Source organism: Vespula vulgaris, chromosome 1, assembly GCF_905475345.1.
Source record: "Vespula vulgaris chromosome 1, iyVesVulg1.1, whole genome shotgun sequence".
Classification (NCBI taxonomy): domain Eukaryota; kingdom Metazoa; phylum Arthropoda; class Insecta; order Hymenoptera; family Vespidae; genus Vespula; species Vespula vulgaris.
In genome coordinates, this window is record NC_066586.1 from 17,208,312 (window position 1) to 17,231,357 (window position 23,046).

General features: G+C 32.4%; 2 protein-coding genes and 1 long non-coding RNA gene across 4 annotated transcripts in view; 1 reads left to right on the forward strand and 2 right to left on the reverse strand.

Moving 5' to 3' along the window:
* The window catches only part of LOC127061749 (uncharacterized), a 3,850-nt gene extending 3,755 nt beyond the window's left edge, over positions 1–95 (reverse strand). Inside the window, exon 1 of the long non-coding RNA XR_007780944.1 lies at positions 1–95. This exon is cut by the window's left edge and continues 49 nt beyond it. This is a non-coding gene — a long non-coding RNA (uncharacterized LOC127061749).
* Positions 1–4,178, forward strand: part of LOC127061528 (RNA-binding protein fusilli) — a 33,193-nt gene extending 29,015 nt beyond the window's left edge. For both annotated transcript variants that reach the window (XM_050988543.1, XM_050988554.1), the window contains exon 12: positions 24–4,178. In XM_050988543.1, coding sequence (XP_050844500.1) covers positions 24–206 — 183 coding nt within the window. In that variant the 3' untranslated portion in view covers positions 207–4,178. The remainder of the gene's footprint in view (positions 1–23) is intronic.
* LOC127061484 (protein bark beetle) lies at positions 3,725–22,911 on the reverse strand. The gene is made up of 27 exons (XM_050988407.1): positions 21,264–22,911; positions 17,186–17,355; positions 16,897–17,090; positions 16,380–16,554; positions 16,138–16,307; positions 15,509–15,747; positions 15,183–15,432; positions 14,703–15,088; positions 13,954–14,606; positions 13,404–13,857; positions 12,849–13,239; positions 12,353–12,783; positions 12,020–12,265; positions 10,998–11,938; positions 10,445–10,920; positions 10,148–10,344; positions 9,653–10,051; positions 9,284–9,561; positions 8,949–9,202; positions 8,638–8,849; positions 8,430–8,554; positions 8,133–8,363; positions 7,934–8,059; positions 7,590–7,848; positions 7,304–7,505; positions 6,971–7,218; positions 3,725–6,900 (listed from the first exon to the last, which is right to left on the reverse strand). Exons 1-27 carry the CDS (start codon positions 21,609–21,611, stop codon positions 6,106–6,108), a joined length of 8,850 nt encoding a protein of 2,949 aa, XP_050844364.1. The 5' UTR covers positions 21,612–22,911; the 3' UTR covers positions 3,725–6,105.
* Between the last annotated feature and the right edge of the window lie 135 nt (positions 22,912–23,046).

A 23,046-nucleotide genomic window follows, 5' to 3' on the forward strand; every position in this document is an offset into this window, starting at 1 on the left:
TAACTCAATTATATCTTTTGTAGTTAACACCTGCCGAGTGTTTACAACTAGGACCAGGAACCGCGGCAGTGACGACAGGAACGTCACCATCCGCGGAACCTCGTCTCGATGCAACTCTGACACGCGTGGAGGCAGAAAAACGTATTGCCTTGCCGGGGCATCACCAACCAGAATGCAGTCCCTTCGTCGAGGTTTTTATGGTCTGACCATGAGCCGAAATACTTTAGCGAACTTGTTTCTGGCCCCTGTTCGTTCACATTCGAAGTCGATCGAACAGAATGTGTTTTCTCCATCGATTCGAAGGAATTTATATACGTATAATGTATACAGACAGACGCACGCACGCACGCACGCACACACACAGATACAGATACATACACGCACACAAACAAATACACATAGGAAAGTTTTGCGTATCATCGTACGTGTCGTAATTATTCCAAAAAAAAAAAAAAAAAGAAAAAAGAAAAAAAAAGAGAGGAAAAAAAATAACGACAACAAAAAAGGCAGATAGAAGAATCCGAAAGAAGAAAAGTTTTTTACGTTCTCGTCATTTAATCATCGTTTTAATGATTTCCTTCGTTAGACGAGAGAAAAGTACAAGGATGGAAAAATGCATAAAAAGAAAAAGGATCTAACTCGTTGATCCTTTTCTAATAGATCCTTCTATAACATACCACACATGTCATTTGGGCATCACTTTTTTTTTTCTTTCTAGTCCAAAGACAGACACGAGCGATCGTAAGACAAGGTGCAGAGCTTGTAGCCTCATTTTTCTTTTTCTTTTTCTTCTTAAGTATCCTTCGAATTTCCACTTATCTTTCTTCTTTCTCTGTCTCTGTCTTTCTTCAACTTTTTTTCTTCTTCCTCTTCTTCTGATCCTCTCGAGTTAATACGATTAAAAATAATAAGCGTATTATCTGAAATTTCTTTTATAATCCAATCGTTAGGAAATAATTGTTATTTCGATTAAGAAAAAGAAGGAAAGATACATATGTATCTCTTTCTCTCTCTCTCTTTCTCTCTTTCTCTCTCTCTCTTTCTTTTTCTCTCTATCTCTCTCTTTTTATATTACTTACTTATATACAAATCGTATCGTTAATAACGTTGCATGTGATAACGTTGATCGGCGATGTTCCTTATTTTCAAGAGAGTAGGTACTACGTTATTGTGCAGACATATTTAAAATATATGAAATGGAGATTGACGTATAAAATGAGGAAGCTGTGAGAGCATATTATAATCGATAAGAATGTGATCTTCAACGATATTCCGTCGTCGATCGTTGCGAACGTGAAAGTATGAATTTGGATCTTTCTTTTCAAAATCGAATTTAAAGATCGGAAAAGAATAGTCAGGATCGTATCGTTGATAATAATAATGATGATGATTATAATGGTGATGACGACGACGACGACGATGATTATTATTATTATTATTATTATTAATATTATTATTATTATTATTATTATTATTATTATTATTATTATTATTATTATTATTATTATTATTATTAGTAATAGTAGTAGTATACGCGTTCGTTATGTTCAACGATCGTTATTACTTTTTTCTTTCTTTTTTCGAATCGTTAGCATTCTTCATCGATTCGTTGAAGGAAAGCCCTTAACTTAATTTAATAAGTTTTATATTTTATGAAACTTAATATATTCCTTAATGTGAGAAATTTACCTTCGTTATATGTTATTCGTTAATTAGCCGCTCGTTTCTAGCTCGGATAAATATCGGGTGTACATAATGAAACGTCCCGATTTTTTTGTTCTTCTTTTCTTTTTGTTTCTTAAAAAAAATAATTCGTACGTTTCATTGTAAACAGCCTTTGTACTTGTGTATCAATCCTCGTGATAAATATACATAGATCGCGTTACTCGTTGCTATGTTCGCGAATCAGCTTGCCTATATTATTGCGTACGTTGTCTTTATTCGAAGGAATTTACGAATTGCGTGACAATCGCGTTAATTTCTTTTCTTACGTTAAGACGGACTTTTTATAACAGCAAATATCACGAATGTCTTCCGATTATTATGTGTCTCTCCGTTTAATCTTTTCACGTATCGATTATTAGTACTTTTAGAATACAGGAGTATACATGTATACGTACATATATACATACGTACATATATACATACATACATACATACATATAGACGTACATATATACATATATACATACGTACAGACGTACATATATACATATATACATACATATATACAAGAGTTCTTATTATTTGGATATCCGAGTACTCGAAATTATGTATTTATATATATATCAAGTCTCGTAAATCTGAACAATAATAAGCACCCTAATACATACGAATATACATACGACGATACGACGACACAAAAACGATGACTACGACTACAATGATGATGATGATGATGATGATGATGATGATGTGATATTTTATCATTGGTGCTGATAAAAAAAATAGCATCGATAAGAGATTTCATCGACATAATCGTGGCTATTTCAGAGAGATTCTATTTTAACTTTTCTTAAGTTTCTCTCTTTCTCTCTCTCTTTCTCTCTCTTTCGTAAGAGGGTTATCCTTATTATCGAATTATATCATCGTTTCATTGCATTCCTTTTGTTCACCTCCATGATGTCATCATCGGTTTCATATATATATATATATATATATATTTTTTTTTGTTCCGATGCAAATAAATAATTCATCGTCAAGGACGATTCATTCAAGGGTGCACGCGCGCGCGCGCACCCGTGTAACATTCCATTTGTAACAAAAAAGGATTTTATTTGCAATGAAACGCTCATTATATAGACTTACTGCCGTTGCCACGCGATTCGTTCTTCGTTCTTCAGCGATTTTTCCTTCAAACGAGACGGAAATTAATATTAAGTTCGAAGGAGACTCAATTATTTACTCGTGCATTCTTCGCACGATCGGTGCAATAATTACTGTTTTATTTTATTATATTTTATTTTATTTTATTTTTCTTTTTATTTTATTTTATTTTTTTTTCTTTTCTTTTCTTTTCTTTCCTAACGTAACTCGTACAATAGAGATCAAATGAACGTATTTTCGATGCCACAAAGTGAAATCTCATATACGTATAAATATCTTTAAGATTCGTGAAGAAGCTACGTTTGCGATTATTTGATTTAATTAAACAGACATATATATATATATATATGTGTGTGTGTGTGTGTGTGTAGATATGCACACGCATTATCTGTCTGAAGTATAAATTTAATATTAATCTGACTTTTGTTACTTTGTAAAAGAATATATTAAAATCTTTTCTCGTTTTATTAATTCACTCGAATTTAATCTAATTGTATAAGATGATAAAAATCATCTTAATTAAAAGAAAAATATTGACTAATATATGATTTCTCTCTGAGCAACGAAAGTACTCGCGTTTATAGCTCGATCTCGACGTGAGCCTCCTCGCGTAATTAGTATAGTAGGCAATTGTATATATATACATATATAATATGAATAGAGATACATACAAATATATATATACAGATATATATATATATATAAAAATGCGTATATATATATATATATATACACAGACATACACACAAACACACACGCATATACATGTACACACACGACAGACGCACACAATATAGAATTTATTACTATAGAATTATGTGCCTTTTGGCGAAAAAGTTGTGCATCCTGATATAATGCATGAGGCGTGTGCACGTAAACTCTTTTTATTCTCTCTCTCTCTCTCTCTCTCTCTCTCTCTCTCTCTCTCTCTCTCTCTCCTCTTTCTACGCCCTGTTTTTTTTTTTTTAATTTAAATAACGTCGCACATAGTGCATATCCTCTATCATCTACATATAAATGAGCCAGTGATTGTAGAAACGTGATCTAGGTAAAAAATAAAAAAATAAAAAAATCGTTCATTGCATAATTCGTAATAGCGATAATCCAATTATACGAATTATGCAATAAATAAATTTTATTCAAAAATTTTTTACTTAGACCACTTTCTCGTAATCACCGACGCACAAATAATTTGCGATTTCGTCAAATCGAAATGATCATCGCCAATTCTCCTTCTTCGTTTACAGCCTCAGCCAGGACGGCGACGATAAAATAGTAACCTGAATTCGATATTTATATAATTATGTTATATTGACGATATTAATATTAATATATTCGATATTGTTTTGAAAGCATTTGATTTTTTCTTGTTATACCATAAACCATATTGACAGGATGAAATGAAGTTATATACATAGATCTTTCTAATGTTCATTGCAAAAATCTCATTTATTTATTTATTTATTTATTTATTGTTTGTTCATTTGTCTTAGCTCGATTTTTTGTTCTTATTTTTTTTTTCGTGCATACACATGCATAGTGAAAATCCACGAATCGAGAAAAAATATATAGATATATAAATATATGTAATTAATACGAATCATATACATATATAAAATAGAGGTAAAAGGTAAGTTTCGTGGAAGTAATACAATTATAGTTATATCGCTGTTTCATTGTAAAAAAGAAAAGAAAAAGAAAGAAATGAATGAAGTTTAACTTCATTGTGTTAATCTATTATCTTATAATTATATGTATAATATTTAATTGTTTATATATAATATATATATATATATAGTATACATATATATAATGGTTCATTTGAAAAATTTGTGACTTTTTTTTACTTTAAAATGTGTTTCACTTTAAGGAAGATATTTGAAATGAACCTCATATATATATATATATACATACATATATATATACACACATATATATACATATATATATATAAAATATATATATATATAATGTCTCTCGTAGAAAGATAATTCTCGCTCAAATTTGTGCTTTTACACACAAGATAAACTTATAACAAACGGACGGATTATTTAGTTATAATATTTATGATGTTTCTTTTTTTTCACGAGATCATCATTTTGTTTAAGAAGGACCACATCGAATAAATGATTCGGTTAAGTTCAAATATATATCTACACACACACACACACATATATATAAAATTATATAAAACATGTATAAAATTTTTAAACTTATTCATTAAAAGAAAAAATTTTGATTATTTCCAATCGAGTCTATCCTATCAGTTTTGTTCGTTAAAAATAGTCATAATTTTGCATTGAATGATATAGTCCTTCTTAACAATAGACTCGTTCAATGAATCATTTTCTTAATTGATGATATAACGAAGAGTGAATTAACAATTAATAATTAAACCTAGAGTGTATACTACTTTAGACTCGCTCGAGTTTATGTATCACAATTTGGACTACTTAGGCGAGTTTCTCACTCATCGAGAAGGCAGAACTCTTTTGGGCATGATTGGCAGTATTAAAATCATCGTAGGTTTACATAAATTCTTTTACGTAGACGTTAATATACGGTGTCAATCTATAAATCGATCGTTTGATTTAAAAACGTCACATATTTGTCAGATACGATTGTAATCTAATTTCTTGACATTGTTCGGTTAGATCATAAATAAAAATAATCAAACATAATCTTAAATAATTGATAACAAATTATATATATTCGATGATTATTAACAAACAAAACGTTTGTATCATCATTCACATTGTTCGACTCACTCGCTAAATCAGAAAACGACAAGTATGCTTGATATAATAAACTCATAGAGAAAAGAGTTCAAGTTCAGCTAACAAGGAAAAAAAGTCTTCTTTGGAGTAAAAAGAATTTCTGTGCGAGAGTTCAAGGCACATTGCACAAATCTATGTATTCGTGCGAAAATCCGATCGTTCGTTGATCCTAAATCATCAGGATCAAAGGTACAACACGACGTTCGAGTATTGAGATCTCTTTATAATTGTATTATTACTATTAATATTATTATTATTATTATTACTATTATTATTATTATCATTTATAAAATGCAATTGTTATATTGCACCGCATTTTCACTCGAGGAAGATCACACGAAAAGATTTTTTTTTTTACTCAAGTACCAACGTTTGATAAGATGCTTTCGTTCGATGTGAAAGCTTTAGTGAACGTGTTATTCGTAAGGTAAACGAGGTAACAAAATTCTTACAGTCTCATATTCTCGCGTAAATTCGCGAATAGATGACTCGATTAGAGTTTCTACATAGCTGTCTCCAAAGGTTGACTCTTGCTTCGTGCACCAGCTGAGAGTTGAGTCAGCTCGGTTGGTTCACTTACCAAAAACGAATCGAGATTTGTTTCTAATAAAACTTCGCTCTTGGAACGAAGAGGTTTCTCTTCGCCGATATCTAAATTTGTTTCGAGAAGAGCTTCGCTTCTTGGTCGACTTTCTTGATCATAATGATAAGGATGAGGTGGAAGAGGAGGATTGAAGTCTGATGGATATTCAGGAACAGGTTCGGATGCTTGACTCGGTGTTAAAGTTGCTGTATCGTAGTTACGAATTTTATCATAATCCACTTGTCCATAACCAGCTGTAGTTTCAATGTCACGCTTTAATTCACTCATGGAATCTGTCAAGGCTAGACTCGAGTGTAAAGGTAACGTAGAAGCATTGTTGAGGTAAGAACTTTCGTTAACATTATCAGTGTTTTGACTATTTTCAGGTACAGCATCAGTGGTACTATCCAATGGCCAGTCACTGTTGTTTCTTGAAGCAAATGTTGAATGATTCCGAAAGCCTTCGTTACGATAGGTCAAGTCGAATACTGGATTTTCTGTACTTTGTGCAGTAGAGTAAGTTTGTACGGTATTCTTAAAGTCACTTGTACTTGGAGAATATCGTGGATTATGTGCCTCGTATACGTCATAACTTTGATTATCTTCCATGGAAGAATTTAATTGAGATTTGTCCATGGAGTCTATACTTCCACCATTAAGCATCCTTTTGTAATCTAACGATTTGGAGTTTAATGTGTCTGTTGATTGTTTCGTCTATAAAATAAAGTATAATATGTGGAAAGTGTTGTTCGATTGAAAGAAGATTAATGATAATCTCACTTACTGCAATAGGTTTTCGCCGATAAGCCAATTCTGTAAATCCAGACGTTGAACCAACTGACCGTAGAGAATGCAAAGATTGACGAATAGAATTTCGCCTTTCTAATCGTTCGAGTTTTCGTTTTTTCGATTTAGACACCCATAATACAATGGCAGCTGTTAACAAAGCCAATGCTACACCTAAAGCTCCCAATACTCCTACAGCAACGATATCCTTTCTCCATGAGAGTGGATCGATGTAAACTTTAGGATCTATAAATCATGCATAAAGTCTTTGGAATATCATCTGACTCGTTTTATAAATTAGAAAGTATTATTAATGATTTTATATACGTACCAATTTCACAGAGGAAAGGATTAGGTTGAGCACAATAATCTACCTCGATAGTTTGATAGGTAAAAATAGTACATTGATCAACACGTTCGAGTTGTTGAACCCAAACACGTTCAGAATAATCAAAACGTTCTTGTTGTTTTTTTAAAAATCTCCAAAGTTCTAAATAATCACCCATGATGAAAGGCATCGATGCGTTTGCTGCCTAGAAATCAACAAAATCATTTCTATTTATCTATTACTTTTGATTTTCATAGATCAACAATTACAATTTGTGAAAAATACTTACTCGACAAAAATCACGTGCACTGTAAAAGTCCATAGGTGCACCGATATAAATGTAACAAGTATCACCAACTAAGTCCCAAGCAGGTGGACATTTACCACTTAACACGGACTTATTGTTCATGTGGAAAGGTTGATAATCAACCTGTAACAATTCTGAAGAATCACCACGATCTCGAATTCTTCCAGCTACGGCCAAGGTTTCGTTGTAACTCCACCAATTGTAACGAGCATCTACATGAGATCTCCACATTTCTAATTCCCTTAAAAAAAAAAAAAAAAATTACAACATGTAAAATATTTTTCGTTTCTTTTTTTTTAATAATTATATATGTTATCAATCCTTACTGTGATCTATTTATAGTAAGTATTTCATAATCGTTATCAGGATTAAAGAAAACGTTATCAACATATCTTTGTCCTGGAGTACCAGCAATAATAGTACTACGTCCTTCTCGATCAACTGCATAGTTTCTAAAAAGTAATTTTTTCATGAATCGACAGTATAAAATAGAATGTTTGTCTACATAGTTTATTGATTACTCACTTATAGAATCCATTATGAGAAGTGCTTTGATATATCGGTAAACGTACACGTTCGAATCCCGAAATTTCAAGAAGATGTAAACCAAGATTAGCATGAAGATAATTTAAGCTCATATTGCTGACCACTTGTTTCAAAACGATATTGTTACAATAGGGAGCATTATTTTTCGTGAAGTAATTTCTGTATATCGTTATCTCTTGATAAGGACTACTGTGACGACCTTCGACGTATCTAGGATAAAATAATAATTATTATTTTTCTACAATGTTTATATATATATTGTTAAGTAATACTCACAGAGCAGGTTTATTAAAATTCTCTGCAAAAAGATTATTATGAATCCAGCCTTTCAAAGAAGTAGCAGATCCTCTTGAGTCAGCTCGGATGGAGAGTCCACCTTGATTTTGACGCACCAAATTATTCTATGAATATAAAACATATTTATTATACAATATAATTTTATTTAACATTGCATGATAATCCAAATCCTATAATCAGTACTTACTCTAAAATATAATGATTGTGTATTCTGAACGTCTAACCATATCGCTGATTTACAAGTTGAAAAGTTACCATAAAGTTTTTCACAATTATTTGTGAATTGATTACGTTCAAGAGTCATTATTGCATTTACTTCGCCAGCACTTGCATATTTAACAGCACCTTCTCGACAATTGGAAATAACTGAATATGAGATATTGTGTTGTACATCTCGATCTAAAGAAATTTTGGAATATAGTTCATTAGTCTCATATAGTTATGTGATTAATTATAATTTTAATTAGTCTTTTCCTTTCTATCTTTTTTTTTACTTACTGAAGCCAATAGCAGAAATTGGAAGAGTCACAATCTCTGCAATAAAACCATGTGTGTTACTTGCACCATTTGCGAAAAGTCGTACACTGAGACTTGGTTCACGAGTTTTAAACAATTTCTTCTCGTGAGGACTGTCAACTTCAAGATGACCTATTACTTTAGCAGTAACATTGTAAATGTCTCCGTCATACAAAGTGATACCATCTGCTCGACCTGGCTTTCCAGTGGAATTAAAAAGATTGAATTGTAGAAGTCTGTGAAGAAGAAAAATAATTTACAACTGTATTCTTTATTGACTTAGATTATGTCGAAATAAATTTTATATTATAATTCACCTGAAACCAAATGGTTTGGTTCTATAAGGACTACGGAAAATCTTCACGCAATTCACTGGATGATTATCATATCTATAGTATATAATAACACGTTCCTCAATCGTTATTTCTTTTGCAGTATCACAAATATCGATCATACTGAACAAATGATAAGGAACATTTAGATCTTTGATTGGTGTGAATGAACTTTCATCAGCTTCCCGACCCTCGCCAGTTAAAGAAAGTACGTTGACTCCATTTCCAAGAACATTCTTAATAGTATTAAACAACAAGTCGACCTGAAAAAAAAATATATATATATATATACAAATATATAAATTCATTTGAACATAATCGATAGAAATTTGTATAGAGTATACTTATACTTACTGTATGAGTCGGTGATATAACATTTATACCATGATAAGCACTACGTTCTATATTAACGTGCATGATCGTAGGTGATTTCATGATCGATTGCAAAGCAGCAGATTTTTCATTATGCAAAATACCAGCTCCAGTGATATTGATATACTTCAATACAGATTCAACCCTTCTAATTGTTTCATGAGTGACAACATCATGAATGCGATGTTCATAAAGATGATGTTCAAATTCGCTATTAGCTATTCGTATTCCAGCCCAATAATCATAATCATCGGCAATGTTTCTTTTACCACAATGAAGAAAAACGAATTGTCCATCCCAATGGCATTCGTGTCGATGTCCAAAGAATTGACCGTTCAATCGGATTTGACATTCTTCGAGATTCTCTTCGTTTCCAGAACACTAAGAAAAAGGAATGTTAAAATTGAATGACACATTGTTTCATTTTCTTGTTCATATATTCGTATGAAAAAGACAGTCAAAATGAAAGATAAATACTTGTAATGGTTCTGGCCAAGACCAGACACGTGTCAATGAGCCAGGATGTAATTCGTATCTACGATCATATGACACATATACGTTTAAAGAATCATAACCGAGTTGTCGACAAGCTACTTGAGCGTTACGTTCAGTGAAACGTTCGTCACAAATTGGAATCCATTGTAGTGTCGTTTTATTAAAAACTTCTACGAATCCTAAAACAAAGTACGTTCATAAGCTCGCAAGAAACAAATTTATAACTTGTCTTTAAATCGTATGTTACATAAGAAAAGAAGATCAAATCCTAATTTGTACCTTCGTTATAAGAAGAAGAGCAACGAGTATCTTTGCATAAGCGAATCATATCGTCAGACATTGAAACAAGTTTGTTAGAAGTTCTCATAGGTGCTGATATTGGAATAACTGATAATGGAACCGTAGCATTACGTTTGATAGGTCTCATAATGATTTCATGACCAGGCATGCCGATAGCTTTCAATGTACCCAGTACCAAAATACCAACGTTAGGTGAAAATTCCATGATCACGTCTGGATGAATATGTAATGTAGCTTGTGGCATGATAGTTAGATCGGATTTGATCACGTATGGTTCCGTTCTCGAATACAACGTTAAACTTTCGATTATTCGACCACCCAAGTTATCCAAATTAACTTCCACTCCGATTTGCCATGATGCTGAAATCGATGCGTCTAAGGAGTCGCTCATCAAGTAGGGTCGATAATTGGCTACAGCGTGATTGTTCCAATCGTCGAAATCAAAAATCCTACGTCTGTAATATGTCATAAGTTAATTGTATATTATTAATCATAGGAGAGTTAATATTAAAAATAAAGATCTATAGATGACCTGATAACAGCATCATCGGAAGTACCCCACCAATTTTCGGAAACATCGACTCCATTATTAATCTTCGCAGTTCTGATACCAGCAAGAAGCTCGTAATCCATAGAATTATCGCCAAAAAGATTTCTATTGACTCGAACCTTTTGTATACCGTGAAAACCAACTACGTAACTAGGACCATCGTAAGATCTACGTGATCCCACGGCATAATTATCGTGTCGATTTCGTTTGATCTCATTGAAATAAAAACGTGCAGTAACGTCACCCAAAATTTCTGATTGACTGTTGGCCTTGAATTCCACCATGTAGGCACCGTTGTTAGCTTCGATTCTATTGTTATTCATCTTTATTTTTTTCTCCATACCGCGAATCGATATCAGACCGTTTTTACAACGATTTCCATCCCAACGATTGTGTGACACGTTCAACGTAGCAAAATGTCCATCGATCACGAAGCTAAACTGATCGTTGTCACGCCAAGTATTGTTATCGAAGTAAAGAGTATGAGTGAAATTTTCATTATATTGCCAGACATCCGGCAAAGTGACTTCGAAACCTCCAGCACGATTTCTTTCGATCGTACTATCCTGCATTATCCAATGAAAGAGATTATTCGAGTGTCTTGCGTCACGACTGAACTGTGATATTCCTTTCCCGTTATCGGTGATCAAAGTATCGTTCAAATGAATAGCGATCTCGGATAAGTCAATCTCATAAATGTTCCAATGAGGCGAATGAACGTAAATCGCTTCTTCTTGATTGTGTGAAATTTCGCAGCCGATAAATTGTATGGTCTCGTTGGCCTTTCGTAGAAAATGATCACCAACTTCGTCTATATAACGATTGTAATAAGAAGCTAATACACCTTTTCTGTTACCCTTGATTTTTGTCTTGGATACGATCAACGAAGGTATTGGGCCACTGATTATTTTATTTTTCGTGTTCTGTTGAATATAAATTGATATAAATAAAGAGATTAAATAACTGATATTACTTTTTTTTAATATAGAAAATAACAAACATACTTGAACTGGTGCTAATAACGATGAAATTACTATAACGGCACCTCCAAGAGCACTTTCACCACTCTCGTATTCCAATATAACAGCAAACGAACTAGAGGCGACAGGAAAAATTGTTAGATTACGTTTCATGTGCCAAATGTTTCTTTTCTGATAAATATCTTGCGAATCGTGTATTGTAATCTCTTCCGTACTGCGATTTTCTATCGGATTTAATAATTGTATACCAATGACATAACCAGGAGTGCACTGTAATTATACATATATACATATATAAGGAATTTAATAAACGTGTTCCAGTATTTATTAATGATCAACAAGTATACGTTTATTTACCGTGATCTCGATAAACTGATGCAACGACTCGCCTTTCACTCTATCGGTAATGATATATTTGGTCTGCCAATTATCAAGATTAATTTTCGTGTCAGCTTGTGGTATAATTATTGGATCGTATGAGGATTCTGTTGAATATTCTGGTAAACGAGCAAACCACCCAGCCAACTCTCTTTGTTGAACGGCAGATAAAGCAGGATTGTGTCTAACACCTGCTACTTTATTATTTTCTATTCTAGAATTGATCACGCGCATGCCAAGTTGCTTGAAACTTATACCGCTTCCACCATTTTGAGAAAATTCGCAATTTCTAATTGTATTTACGGCATCGGCTGAATATATGTCAGAATATAAAATACCCAAGCCATCTTGGAGATTGTTAACAATTTTCACACCTTCCAACGAATGTCTCGCGAAGTCGATTTGTAAAGCTACAATAATTAATCACATTAATTTTTCTAATAAAACCGATATTAATTTCAACGAAACACTTTACCTGACTTGAACAAGTTCGTAGTATAATCCAACAAGCCAGCCTTTTCGATAGTTACGAATTGTAAATCGCTTCTCTGAGCCAAAGGACCTAATCTTAAACCAGCCCATGCTGGTTCGGAACATCTTACACCTACGTCGTTATCGTGTGTACAAGAATTCTCAAAGTCTACTATCGTCTCTGCTCTACATTTAGAAATATCGTTGTCACCCTCGGTACAACGTACGTTCGTAAGAAGGATGTCCTCGTTGATTCCTGCGTTGGGAATTTGCGAGCGTTCTATGAACCAATTATCTGGATCAAGCGTGAGGCCTAGTTGATGACAAACAATGGATGCATCGAGAATTGTCCATCCGTAATTACAAACGGTGCCCCATTTTTCACCTATCCGAACCTTTTAAAGAAATAAAAGAAAAATACAGACCCACATATACACAATGGTTCTTTGTTATCATGCGATACGATCGTGTAAACTCTATTCTATTTTTATACCCTTTTTCACACATAATGTTTCACAAACAATAAGCGATAATCGTTACAATATATAAGGATTCTTACCTGTAATCTTCCTTCTAAATTCGTTTTACCTCCTAACAATCTCACTGGTATAGAATCCATTGGAGAAGATTGAGGTGTCTCTTCTAAGATACTAGAATTCTGTGACTCCATAGAAATATCTTCCTTCAAAGTAAACCGAATATCGCTTGGCCGTTTTCCACGTGCATCCAATTGACCGGCTACCATCATTCCTACAGCTGGAGGAAAACGTAAAGTAACACCAGATTGTAACACCAACTTGCCACCTGGTCTCACGTTGATATCACGTTCTACGATGTACTCTCCTGGTTTTAATACTTCTTGACCGTCGACTTCACCACCGACCAAATTTGTATCGGGTGTTACAAATCTTGGAACGAACATTGGATTCGAGATAATCGTATTTGCACCAGGATTGCTACTATGAAGTAGATAAGGAATATATTCGATCTTAGCAAGAGTATATCTGTCTTTTCTATAAAGAGAAAAATAAACAAAAATTTAGCAAGTAATTCGATGAAACAAAAAGGACAAATTTATCATAAATTATTCCTTGAGATATATTTAATACCTGTGAAACAGTCTTTCAAATATTTTATTCTCTTCCGTAAATCCGAGCCAATTGAACGTACAATTTATAATCTTACTTTGATCTTCCAAATGCGAACCAATCTCGTAAGGCGATTCGGGATTATGTAGAATATTACGAAAAACTTTCACATTGCTCGAAGAAACGACAACAACAGCGGCTACTCGAGAACGTGGAACAAGTCTGGACGTTACAACATCGCCATTATCAAATAATTCTCTTACGCGATTCTCTCGTAAGAAGTTTTTCGTAAATAATAAATTCTGTACGTCGCTGTAAGGTGAAAGACCGATGCTAACAACGAAAGCACCACGATTCCCATAGAACTCATTGTATCTGATAGTGATGTTTGTTGGTAGAATATTAAAAATTTCGTAAAGTGGATTTTTAATCAATATTCCACCATTAGAATGTTCCCTGAATTGATTGTACTCGATGAAAGCATTTAAGTTAAGTGCTGGGCTCAACTTGATACCTAATTTTTTATTTTGCACAAAAGAGTTATGACCAATTTGTAACTTCAACGTTCCTTCGTTTACTTTCCAACTGGATTCCACTTGCAATGCTGTATCCATGCTGGTATTAAACGAATTGCCTGTCACATTAACATAAGAATCTCCAGTTGAATTACCAACCTATGCGGAAAAAAGGAAAAATATATATAAAACCTCATTATGAGTAAATAACTTGTGTGGTCTTCAAATAATTTTGTACGAAATTGTTTCTATTACCAAGACACCTATATCCTTGTTACGAAATATCTGTGAATATTCAACCACAGTCGTTTGATTGAAATAGACGTACTCCGTGCTTGAACTATCATTAAGCCACACGGCAAATCCATATCCACTGTTAGAAGAAATGCTTGTTCTTGATACGTTGCGGTTTCCACCGGTAACGGTGATATTTATACCGTCTCCTTGATTAAAGGAAATTCGGCTGCCTGTTACATTGACATCCGCTGTACCATATAACACATGTACACCAGCGGCATGTTCGTTACTAGATATTGACGTCTCATGAATGTGAAGAGCCGATCTTAATTTTTCTGCTACTATACCACGACCGTTATTACTTGCAATTGTACTACCTGTCACGTTGAGATCATATGTTTTTTCTGAAAGATAAAAAATGATAGACTGCTGTTTTCTAATATTCGTAATTTGTCTTAATTTCTTTTTCTTTTCTTTTTTTTAATTCAATTTACTAACTGTATCCTGATGATAATCTGACGAAAGCAATCGTATTTGTACGTGGCTGGGCAATAAATTTAATATACAAATCTTGTCTAGTAGACGTGACACTTTGAGGCAACGTATTATTTCTGATTCTAACACTAGCTAACATTTTTTCCGTGCCACTAATCCCATCGTAAACCTCAATAACTGCACTGTCGTTACGGTCCGTTCGCATTTGTAAAAAGTGTAGAGTCAGAACGTGACCCGGCCGTGTGAAAATATGCTGAATCATAAAATTTTGTTAGAAAATACATTCTCGAGCTTCATTAGTTGAAAGATTTTATTCAATAAATACTTACTTGTGGACAACGTTTCGTGTTGGGTGTATATTTACTTTGTTCCATGGATATCGTCACTGGAAAAGTTTGACTAGTTGTACTTGGGAAAGTACACAAATCAAAAATGCCTGTCCTATCCAGCTTATCTTCCGTTCTTTCGTCATGGTGAATATATTTTATTCCATCTGCTCCGTTCTCTTGTATCGAACATTCATCTATGTGTGCCATACCGTCTGAACTATTTACGTAAATTCCATAGCCTGTGTATAATCAAAAAAAAAAAAAAAAATCAATTTCATCAAAAAAGTAAAGCATTTTACCACAATTTTAATTTTCCAATATTTAATTTATTTGAACACCATACTACTGTTTGTAAAAATCTTTTAATTAACTATTTTTTGTACTCTATTTTTATTGTATGCTATATTATATAATATATAATATTTAGATATTATAAATTTTATAGATTTATAGATTTATATTTTATGGAGATTTATAAATCTATGAAAATAAATTAATAAGATTTATGAATCTCTTCTCTATAAATATACATAATTTTATATATTCTTTGTATATTGTATGTTAATATATAATTTATATTAATAATTAAGTTTGTTCATTAAAAAGAAAAAAAGAAAAAAGAAATGTACCTTTATTTCTTTTCACGGTACAATTAGTTAACACAACAGGAGCTTCAGGTGTAGTGACATTAATACCCGTGAAAGCAGAGTTAAGAACAGATATCGATTCCATTCGAGGTGGAACACCATCGACTTCTAATGCCGATGTAACGTTATAATCTCTACCAGTACCAGCGTAACTGGAAATACAATAGGACATATTACATATAATCTAGAAAGGAAAAAATTTATTAAAGAACGAGCTTACTCACCGGATGATCACGTGTCGTAGAATTGATTTAGATCTTCTTACATAGAGAGTATTTTCTTGAATCAATGGTCGATCGTAAAGAGCTCCTTCAAATCTAATACCACGCCAGTGTTTAATAGCTTTGGTGGATCCATCATGTCGTGGTAAACAAGATAAGCCAAGATCCAGATGATAGTCTAATAATTAAATAGATTTTTTTAAGTTGATAAATAATTTGAATTATTTTTATAATAAACTGTATATTTTTAAATGCTTGTAAAATCATCATAAATTATATAATAATATATTACATGTGTTTATACTATATACTACTTATAATATTACATACATACTACGTACTTTCTATTTATAGTATACGTTTATTGCAGTACTCTCTCCATATGTATTATTATAATAATAGTACAAGTATAAGTAAAACACATGATACTATATAACATATACATATACATGACGTTACGTGTATAGTACATGATCAATAATTTTTTTCAAAAATATATAATTGAGACGTATAAATTTACCACAAACTCCACCACCGAGTTGTCTCTCGGACCAACCCTCGCAATGCGTCAGAAAAGATTCGGTTCCACGACAACGTGGTTGTTCATATAATAAACGTGGTTTAGCTGGCCATTGACGATCGATCCAGGACCACCATCGGCCACCTTGAAAACCAAGATGCCTACACGCTGTCTCTAAATCTGCTCGAGTCCAACTAAAAATTTAATTATTCATAATGAACGTGAAAGGGGAAAATTTAAGCGTTGAATTTTTGATTCTTTTTTTTTTCTTTAACAAAATAAAACATACTTTCGCGAATTGGTACAAACGGAACGCCATTGACCTTGATGAAATAGTTGCAATCTTCCTTCCAACGGAGATGGGCCATCAACCAGCCGTACGATAGCTGGCGATTCAACAGGTGTCGATTCGATGCCCATTTCCGCTGAAGTAAATACGATCGGGGCTTCTGGCTCTCCCTGAAATTCAATATATAGTTTACTAGATAAAATACGATCTAGAAAGTAAATCGTGTAATATAACAGATCAAGAATGATTACATTTTATAAATCCAATATTTGACAATGTAAACACTTAATCATATAATAGAACAGATCAAAAATTGTTTCCATAAAAATTTCTTATAACTAATATAAAGACTAAATCTTAACGATGTAGAAACTAAATCGTGTAATAAGACGGATTAAATATCGCTTATTTGAATACAGATTAGTTCACAAAAACTAATCCTATTGGATCTTTCATTAATTTCTATTTTCTTTTTTTCATTCCAAATTAAACGAATTTATTTCTTCGTTCAATGAAAAATCGTCATAAAAGAAAGCGAAGAATTTCTGTTTTAGACTTATCAAATGAAAAGTATATTCTAGGAACGTGAGAGTAGTCAAACTTATAAGGATATTAAACGATGAGAGAGTGAAAACTAATTTCAACAGTTTTTTATGATTTCTTCCGAAAGTAACGAGAAACAGATCTTTAGATTCCTCAGGGAATACGGGCAAAGATCTTGCCCTGTTCCCGAGTATAAGAGGATTACTGAGGTCAAGGGTTAACAACGTGCACACAAGAACCGTCTGTTGATCCATGACCCGAAACGCACTACGTACGAGGGCAATGTTTTCGAGCTGATTCACTCATTCATGCCTCCGAGTTTCTTCCCATCACGTACTTAATCAAGCGATTAGCCACGCGTTGTTTCTTTTGTCGTACTTGTATCTCGCAAAAATCTAACAATTCAAGTCTAAAAATGTAATATAAAAAACATATATATATATAAAAGAATTTTGATTTTGCACTAATTCAATTAATTGTTAATTTACGTTTATAGCTCACTTATAACTTGCAAAACTATTAGAAAATTTCAAAACTAATTTATGAGATTAATCGAACCAATTATTTTTAATTTGAAATTATAAATCAGAAATTGCAAGAAAATAATTTATAATATAATTATATTAGATAAATAATTTCGAATTCGTTTTATTTTTCAGTTCAGAAATATTAAAAAAAAAAAAAAAAAAATAAGGAATAAATTCATATAATTAAATAGATACAGAAAAATAATAGAATTTTATTATGATTATTTTTTCGTATTAAAAAAATTACATTTTTTTTTATATCAAACGTATGAAATAAATTTACAAATCGAATAGGATAAAAATTGATCCGAGAAAGCTGATAAACGGTGACGAAAGATCATCCATGTCTGTTACTATTATACACCATAAAAAATTAATCCCGAGAGCATTGCAAATTTATATTCAATGGATGTATAGAACCATAGTATAGGATCGTGATATTATAACAGGGAGAACGAAGCGAAGCGAACTCGACCCTTTCACAAGTAAGTACTTGTGTTCGTTACAACCGATTAAAAGTTAATAACATTTATGACCACATTGTATAATAAGAATCATAATTTTGTATTTAACGCATGATAGTAGTAGATTCGCTTACTTATTCGTGGTATGTCCGGTCATTTGATGACCTTCGACAAACACGTTCTAAGCGCATCGTGTCATTTTTACCGGATGACAATTAACAAGAGAATTGAGAGGAAGATAGAGAAAAAAAGAAAGAGAGAAAGAGAGAGAGAGAAAGAGAGGAGAAAATTACAAAAAAACTAGACAAAACGTAACGGTATATTTACGTGTATATAACAATTAATTAATTCTATATTATTATTTAAATTTAGCATTTGTTTTAATTTGTATCTTTCTTTTTTAAATTAGATTTTATTAATTCCCATTGTTTAATAAGTAATAATAAATTTTCATTGAATTTGTGAATAATGTTTATAACAAATTCTTCTTTCAATTAACATTCTTTTTTAATTTAAATTTCGTCAATCTCATTATCTAATAAGTAATAATAATAAATTTTAAATGCTCTTGCAGATCATATTCATAATAAGTTTCTCCTTTTATTATAATATATACTTTCTTTCTTTCTTTTTTTAACTATATTTAATTGTTCTTATTGATTGCAACAAAATAATCAATTCTAACTGCAACGAATAGTTATCATTTCTTTTCACAAACATTTGAGACTGCAATTGTTAATTGTCACTATTAACATTCTATTTTTTGCATTGTAAATTGTAGTGAAAAAAAAAAGAAAGAAAGAAAAGAAAAAACGATTCAACAATTATTTTTCGTCATTTCCGTTGTTGCGGAAGCTCGTAAAGTGAGTTTTGTCGTTAAAGAGACAGACAGACAGACAGAAAGAGAAAGAAAGAAAGAGAAAGAGACAGACAGATAGACAGACGGAAAGAGAAAGAGAGAAAGAGAGAAACTGTAGCGATACCGACAAGAAGAAGTAGCGCGTAACGAAAGTCGAAACAATCCGATGATATTCCAGAACACAACCGATTATGATTATTACACCGGAAAGGTGTATTTAAGAATGGAACTAGCTTCATTGAATTACGTTACTGGTATATCCTGTCTGATCTTCAGGTCAATGATCACAAATATTTTTTACGAAAAAAAAGTCTAACAATAATAAAAAAAAGAAAAAAATCAATATTTTTTTACGATAATCATTCACTATCGATTTTATTTATTTATTTATTTATTGTCTTGATATTATCTCGATAACATTTTTTTACAAAATAAAAAGTATATATAAGAAAAAAATAAAAAATATATATATATATATATAGGCCGATTTTAGAAATCAATTACTCTTTTTCGAAACTTTTTAGGCTTGTAATTAGTTTTGTAAATGTACAATTAATATTGAAGATAAAAAAAAGATTAGCTTAAAAGTTCTCGAAAAAGAATAATTGACTTTTAAGAACTTTTTCACCGATCTAATAATAAAAAATATTTGATGTATAGTAATAAAAAAAAAAGTCAATATTTCTCGATACATTTCATTCATACTATCGATTTTATATAGCAATATTCTCGATATTATCTCGATAACAGATTAAACCCATTGATAAGAAATTCATCCATTTCGTAAATGCACTTGATCAAAGTTAAAAAATCATTCTTTATTCTTCCTGTACAATACGTAACAAAATGATTAAATTTTAGCAGGAAAAAATTATTCGTTTGACTGGTAAGTAGACTAATAAAATTTTATTGGTCGTAACTATTGTTTGAAAAAAAAAAAAAATTAGAAAATGTAGATAAAGAAAGAAAAAAGAAGAAACCAAAATTTTACGATCTCTTCCTGTGTCACTTATATTACTATGGCACCTAGCCTGTTATTATTACTTTCGCTGTAGTAGTGTGCAAATCATAATATAAATGAAAAAAAGTGCTCGTGAAATTTTCCAAGAACCAAAATCGTTACCGGCGCGACTCATTATTGGAATATATACTAAAGATGATGATAAAAGTGGACTCTTACACACTAGTAAGATGACTCACATATTCATTCACATTGACACGTAACGTACGTTTACGTGTGTAAGGTACAGAATGAGCTAAAAGTTCTTGAATCAATTTAAAAATCAATTATTTCTTTGACGAAACCTCTTGGGCATGTAATCAGATTAATAATTTTTCAAGCTCGTATTGTAGAGTTTTATAATTTGAAAAAGTGAATAAATAAAAAAAAAAGAAATAAAACAAATTAGCTTAAAAAATCTCGAAAAAGAGTAATTGTTTTTTAATATCGCTTAGGAACTTTTGAGTCACCCTGTATTTTATACATACATATATAGTATATGGTATAATATGTAGTATACGTATTTACGAATGTATTGAAAGTACAGATTGTAAAATAATATATACCCATGAAATTGGGAAAGACAATGAAATATTTCGTCGCAAGAAATTTATGAGAATAATGAGTTAGATTAATGGAAACTAAAATATTGTTAACGTTGTATAAATATTTGATTATTATATACCTTTGCAGTAATGATGCCACGAACGGTGATTCCAACCATGGGACCAAAACGTATTTCGACTCCAGCTTCAATAAGTAATTCTCCATCTTTTTCAACGAAAAGATCCTCTCTGATCAAGTAAGGATTCTTAACTCTTTGCAACACTTTTTGTCCTCTTACGATTCTAACACCATGTAACTCGGTAAATCCGTCGTAATTGTTCCCAGTGTTATTCGAGTTAACCAATGCAGGTTCCGTGTAATAAATCGAGTTCTGTTCGGTACTCTCTCGTAATTGTCCATCGACGAGGATAGTAAAAATCGAGATTGAGAATACCAATAAAAAAAGATTCATCTTCGTAAGAATCATCTGGCTAGGATCAACGAAAAATGATTTTCCCTGTATGGGATGAGTCTATGAAACGTCCAAGTTTCGCTCTATGAATCATCGATCACGAAACGATCATGGTACACTCTCGTTAGACAAACTATGATCGTACAGTTTAAGAAAAAAGATCTCTAACTTTTCTCTAATGTTTCTCTTGATTCTTTAACTCTTCAAATTTACTCGGACATCTAAAGATATTTTCATTCCAAATCAATTCGATATAGATCTTCTCGATCACTCTAACCTTTCCAATCGAAAAGATTTCTATTTTTCGCGATTCTTTAGGTTCCCCAGGTATACAAAGACCTAACGATACTTTAAAATCTGCTCGATATCGATCTACGATAAATCGAGTACTCCGTTTTTCTTTCCTCACGGACAACGCTTAGAACGGTAGTATACTTTCCCTCGGCGTTTGTTTGTCCTTCATGGAACCTTTCGAGTTCTCTTGTTCGAGCTGCTTCGTGAGATCGTTATCGAAGAGAATTTAACGAGGCACAGCGCTCTTCTGGAGAACAGTTACGTTATGCTTCAGAGTGAACTCAGGCGTACTTCGTGAACTCTAGCGATGGATGGATTGGATGGATACTCTTTTCTCGAAACATAGAAAGTCTCACTTTGCAATCTAGTATTTGAAAAAGTCTAACGACGTACATGTTTTCTCGATCCACCGTGAATGGAAAGATCGAGCATCGATCTACGATGCCTCTTCGACATATCGGCAGAAAGACGATTAAAAAAGAAACAAATAAATAAATAAAAGATACTTGGTACTCCACGTGCGCAATGCACTAACACTACCTACAACCAACACTATTACGAGCACACACGATCGTTTCAATTCGAACGTTAACTTTCCTTCTCTTGAAGAGGATGACACAAATAAAAATATAAAAAAGAGATAGATAGATAGATAGAGAGAGAGAGAGAGAAAGAGAGAGAGAGAAAGAGGGAGAGAGTAAAAGAGAAAGGTAAAAAAAAGCAACGCAATCGGATTGTCCTTGTCCTTTCCTTTGCTACTTTTTATCACTTGTATTTCTTCTTAAAGAATCGAAGGAAAAGAAAGAAAGAAAGAGAGAAAAAGAGAGACAGAGAAAGCGTCTATAGCGTCTTCTTTAGCGTTCTCCTTAATGACGCCGATCGTTAACTTTATCTCACTCTAGAATAATGATCGAAGAGTTTGGTGACTTGGTACTAACGTTGTTGGATCGAATTTTAAAGGAAGAAAAACAAGATTTTTTTTTTCTTCCAGAAGACGAGGGTGGACGTTCGCGATAGCCACCTGGCGTGGCGTCACGTTGGGTGCGGTTTGACCGCTCGACTGGCAGCGCTTCGACGCTACTACTAACTTCTTCTTCTTCTTCTTCTTCTTCTCTTCTTTCTCTTCTCTTCACTTCTCTACTCTTCTCTTCTCTTC

Coding starts and splice junctions, on each gene's coding strand:
- LOC127061484 (XM_050988407.1), bottom strand. CDS start 21,611: ATGATTCTTACGAAGATGAATCTTTTTTTATTGGTATTCTCAATCTCG. Junction 13,240..13,403: donor ATTTAGAAGGAAGATTACAG/GTAAGAATCCTT, acceptor TTTCTTTAAAAG/GTTCGGATAGGTGAAAAATG. Junction 10,052..10,147: donor CTTGGCCAGAACCATTACAA/GTATTTATCTTT, acceptor CCTTTTTCTTAG/TGTTCTGGAAACGAAGAGAA.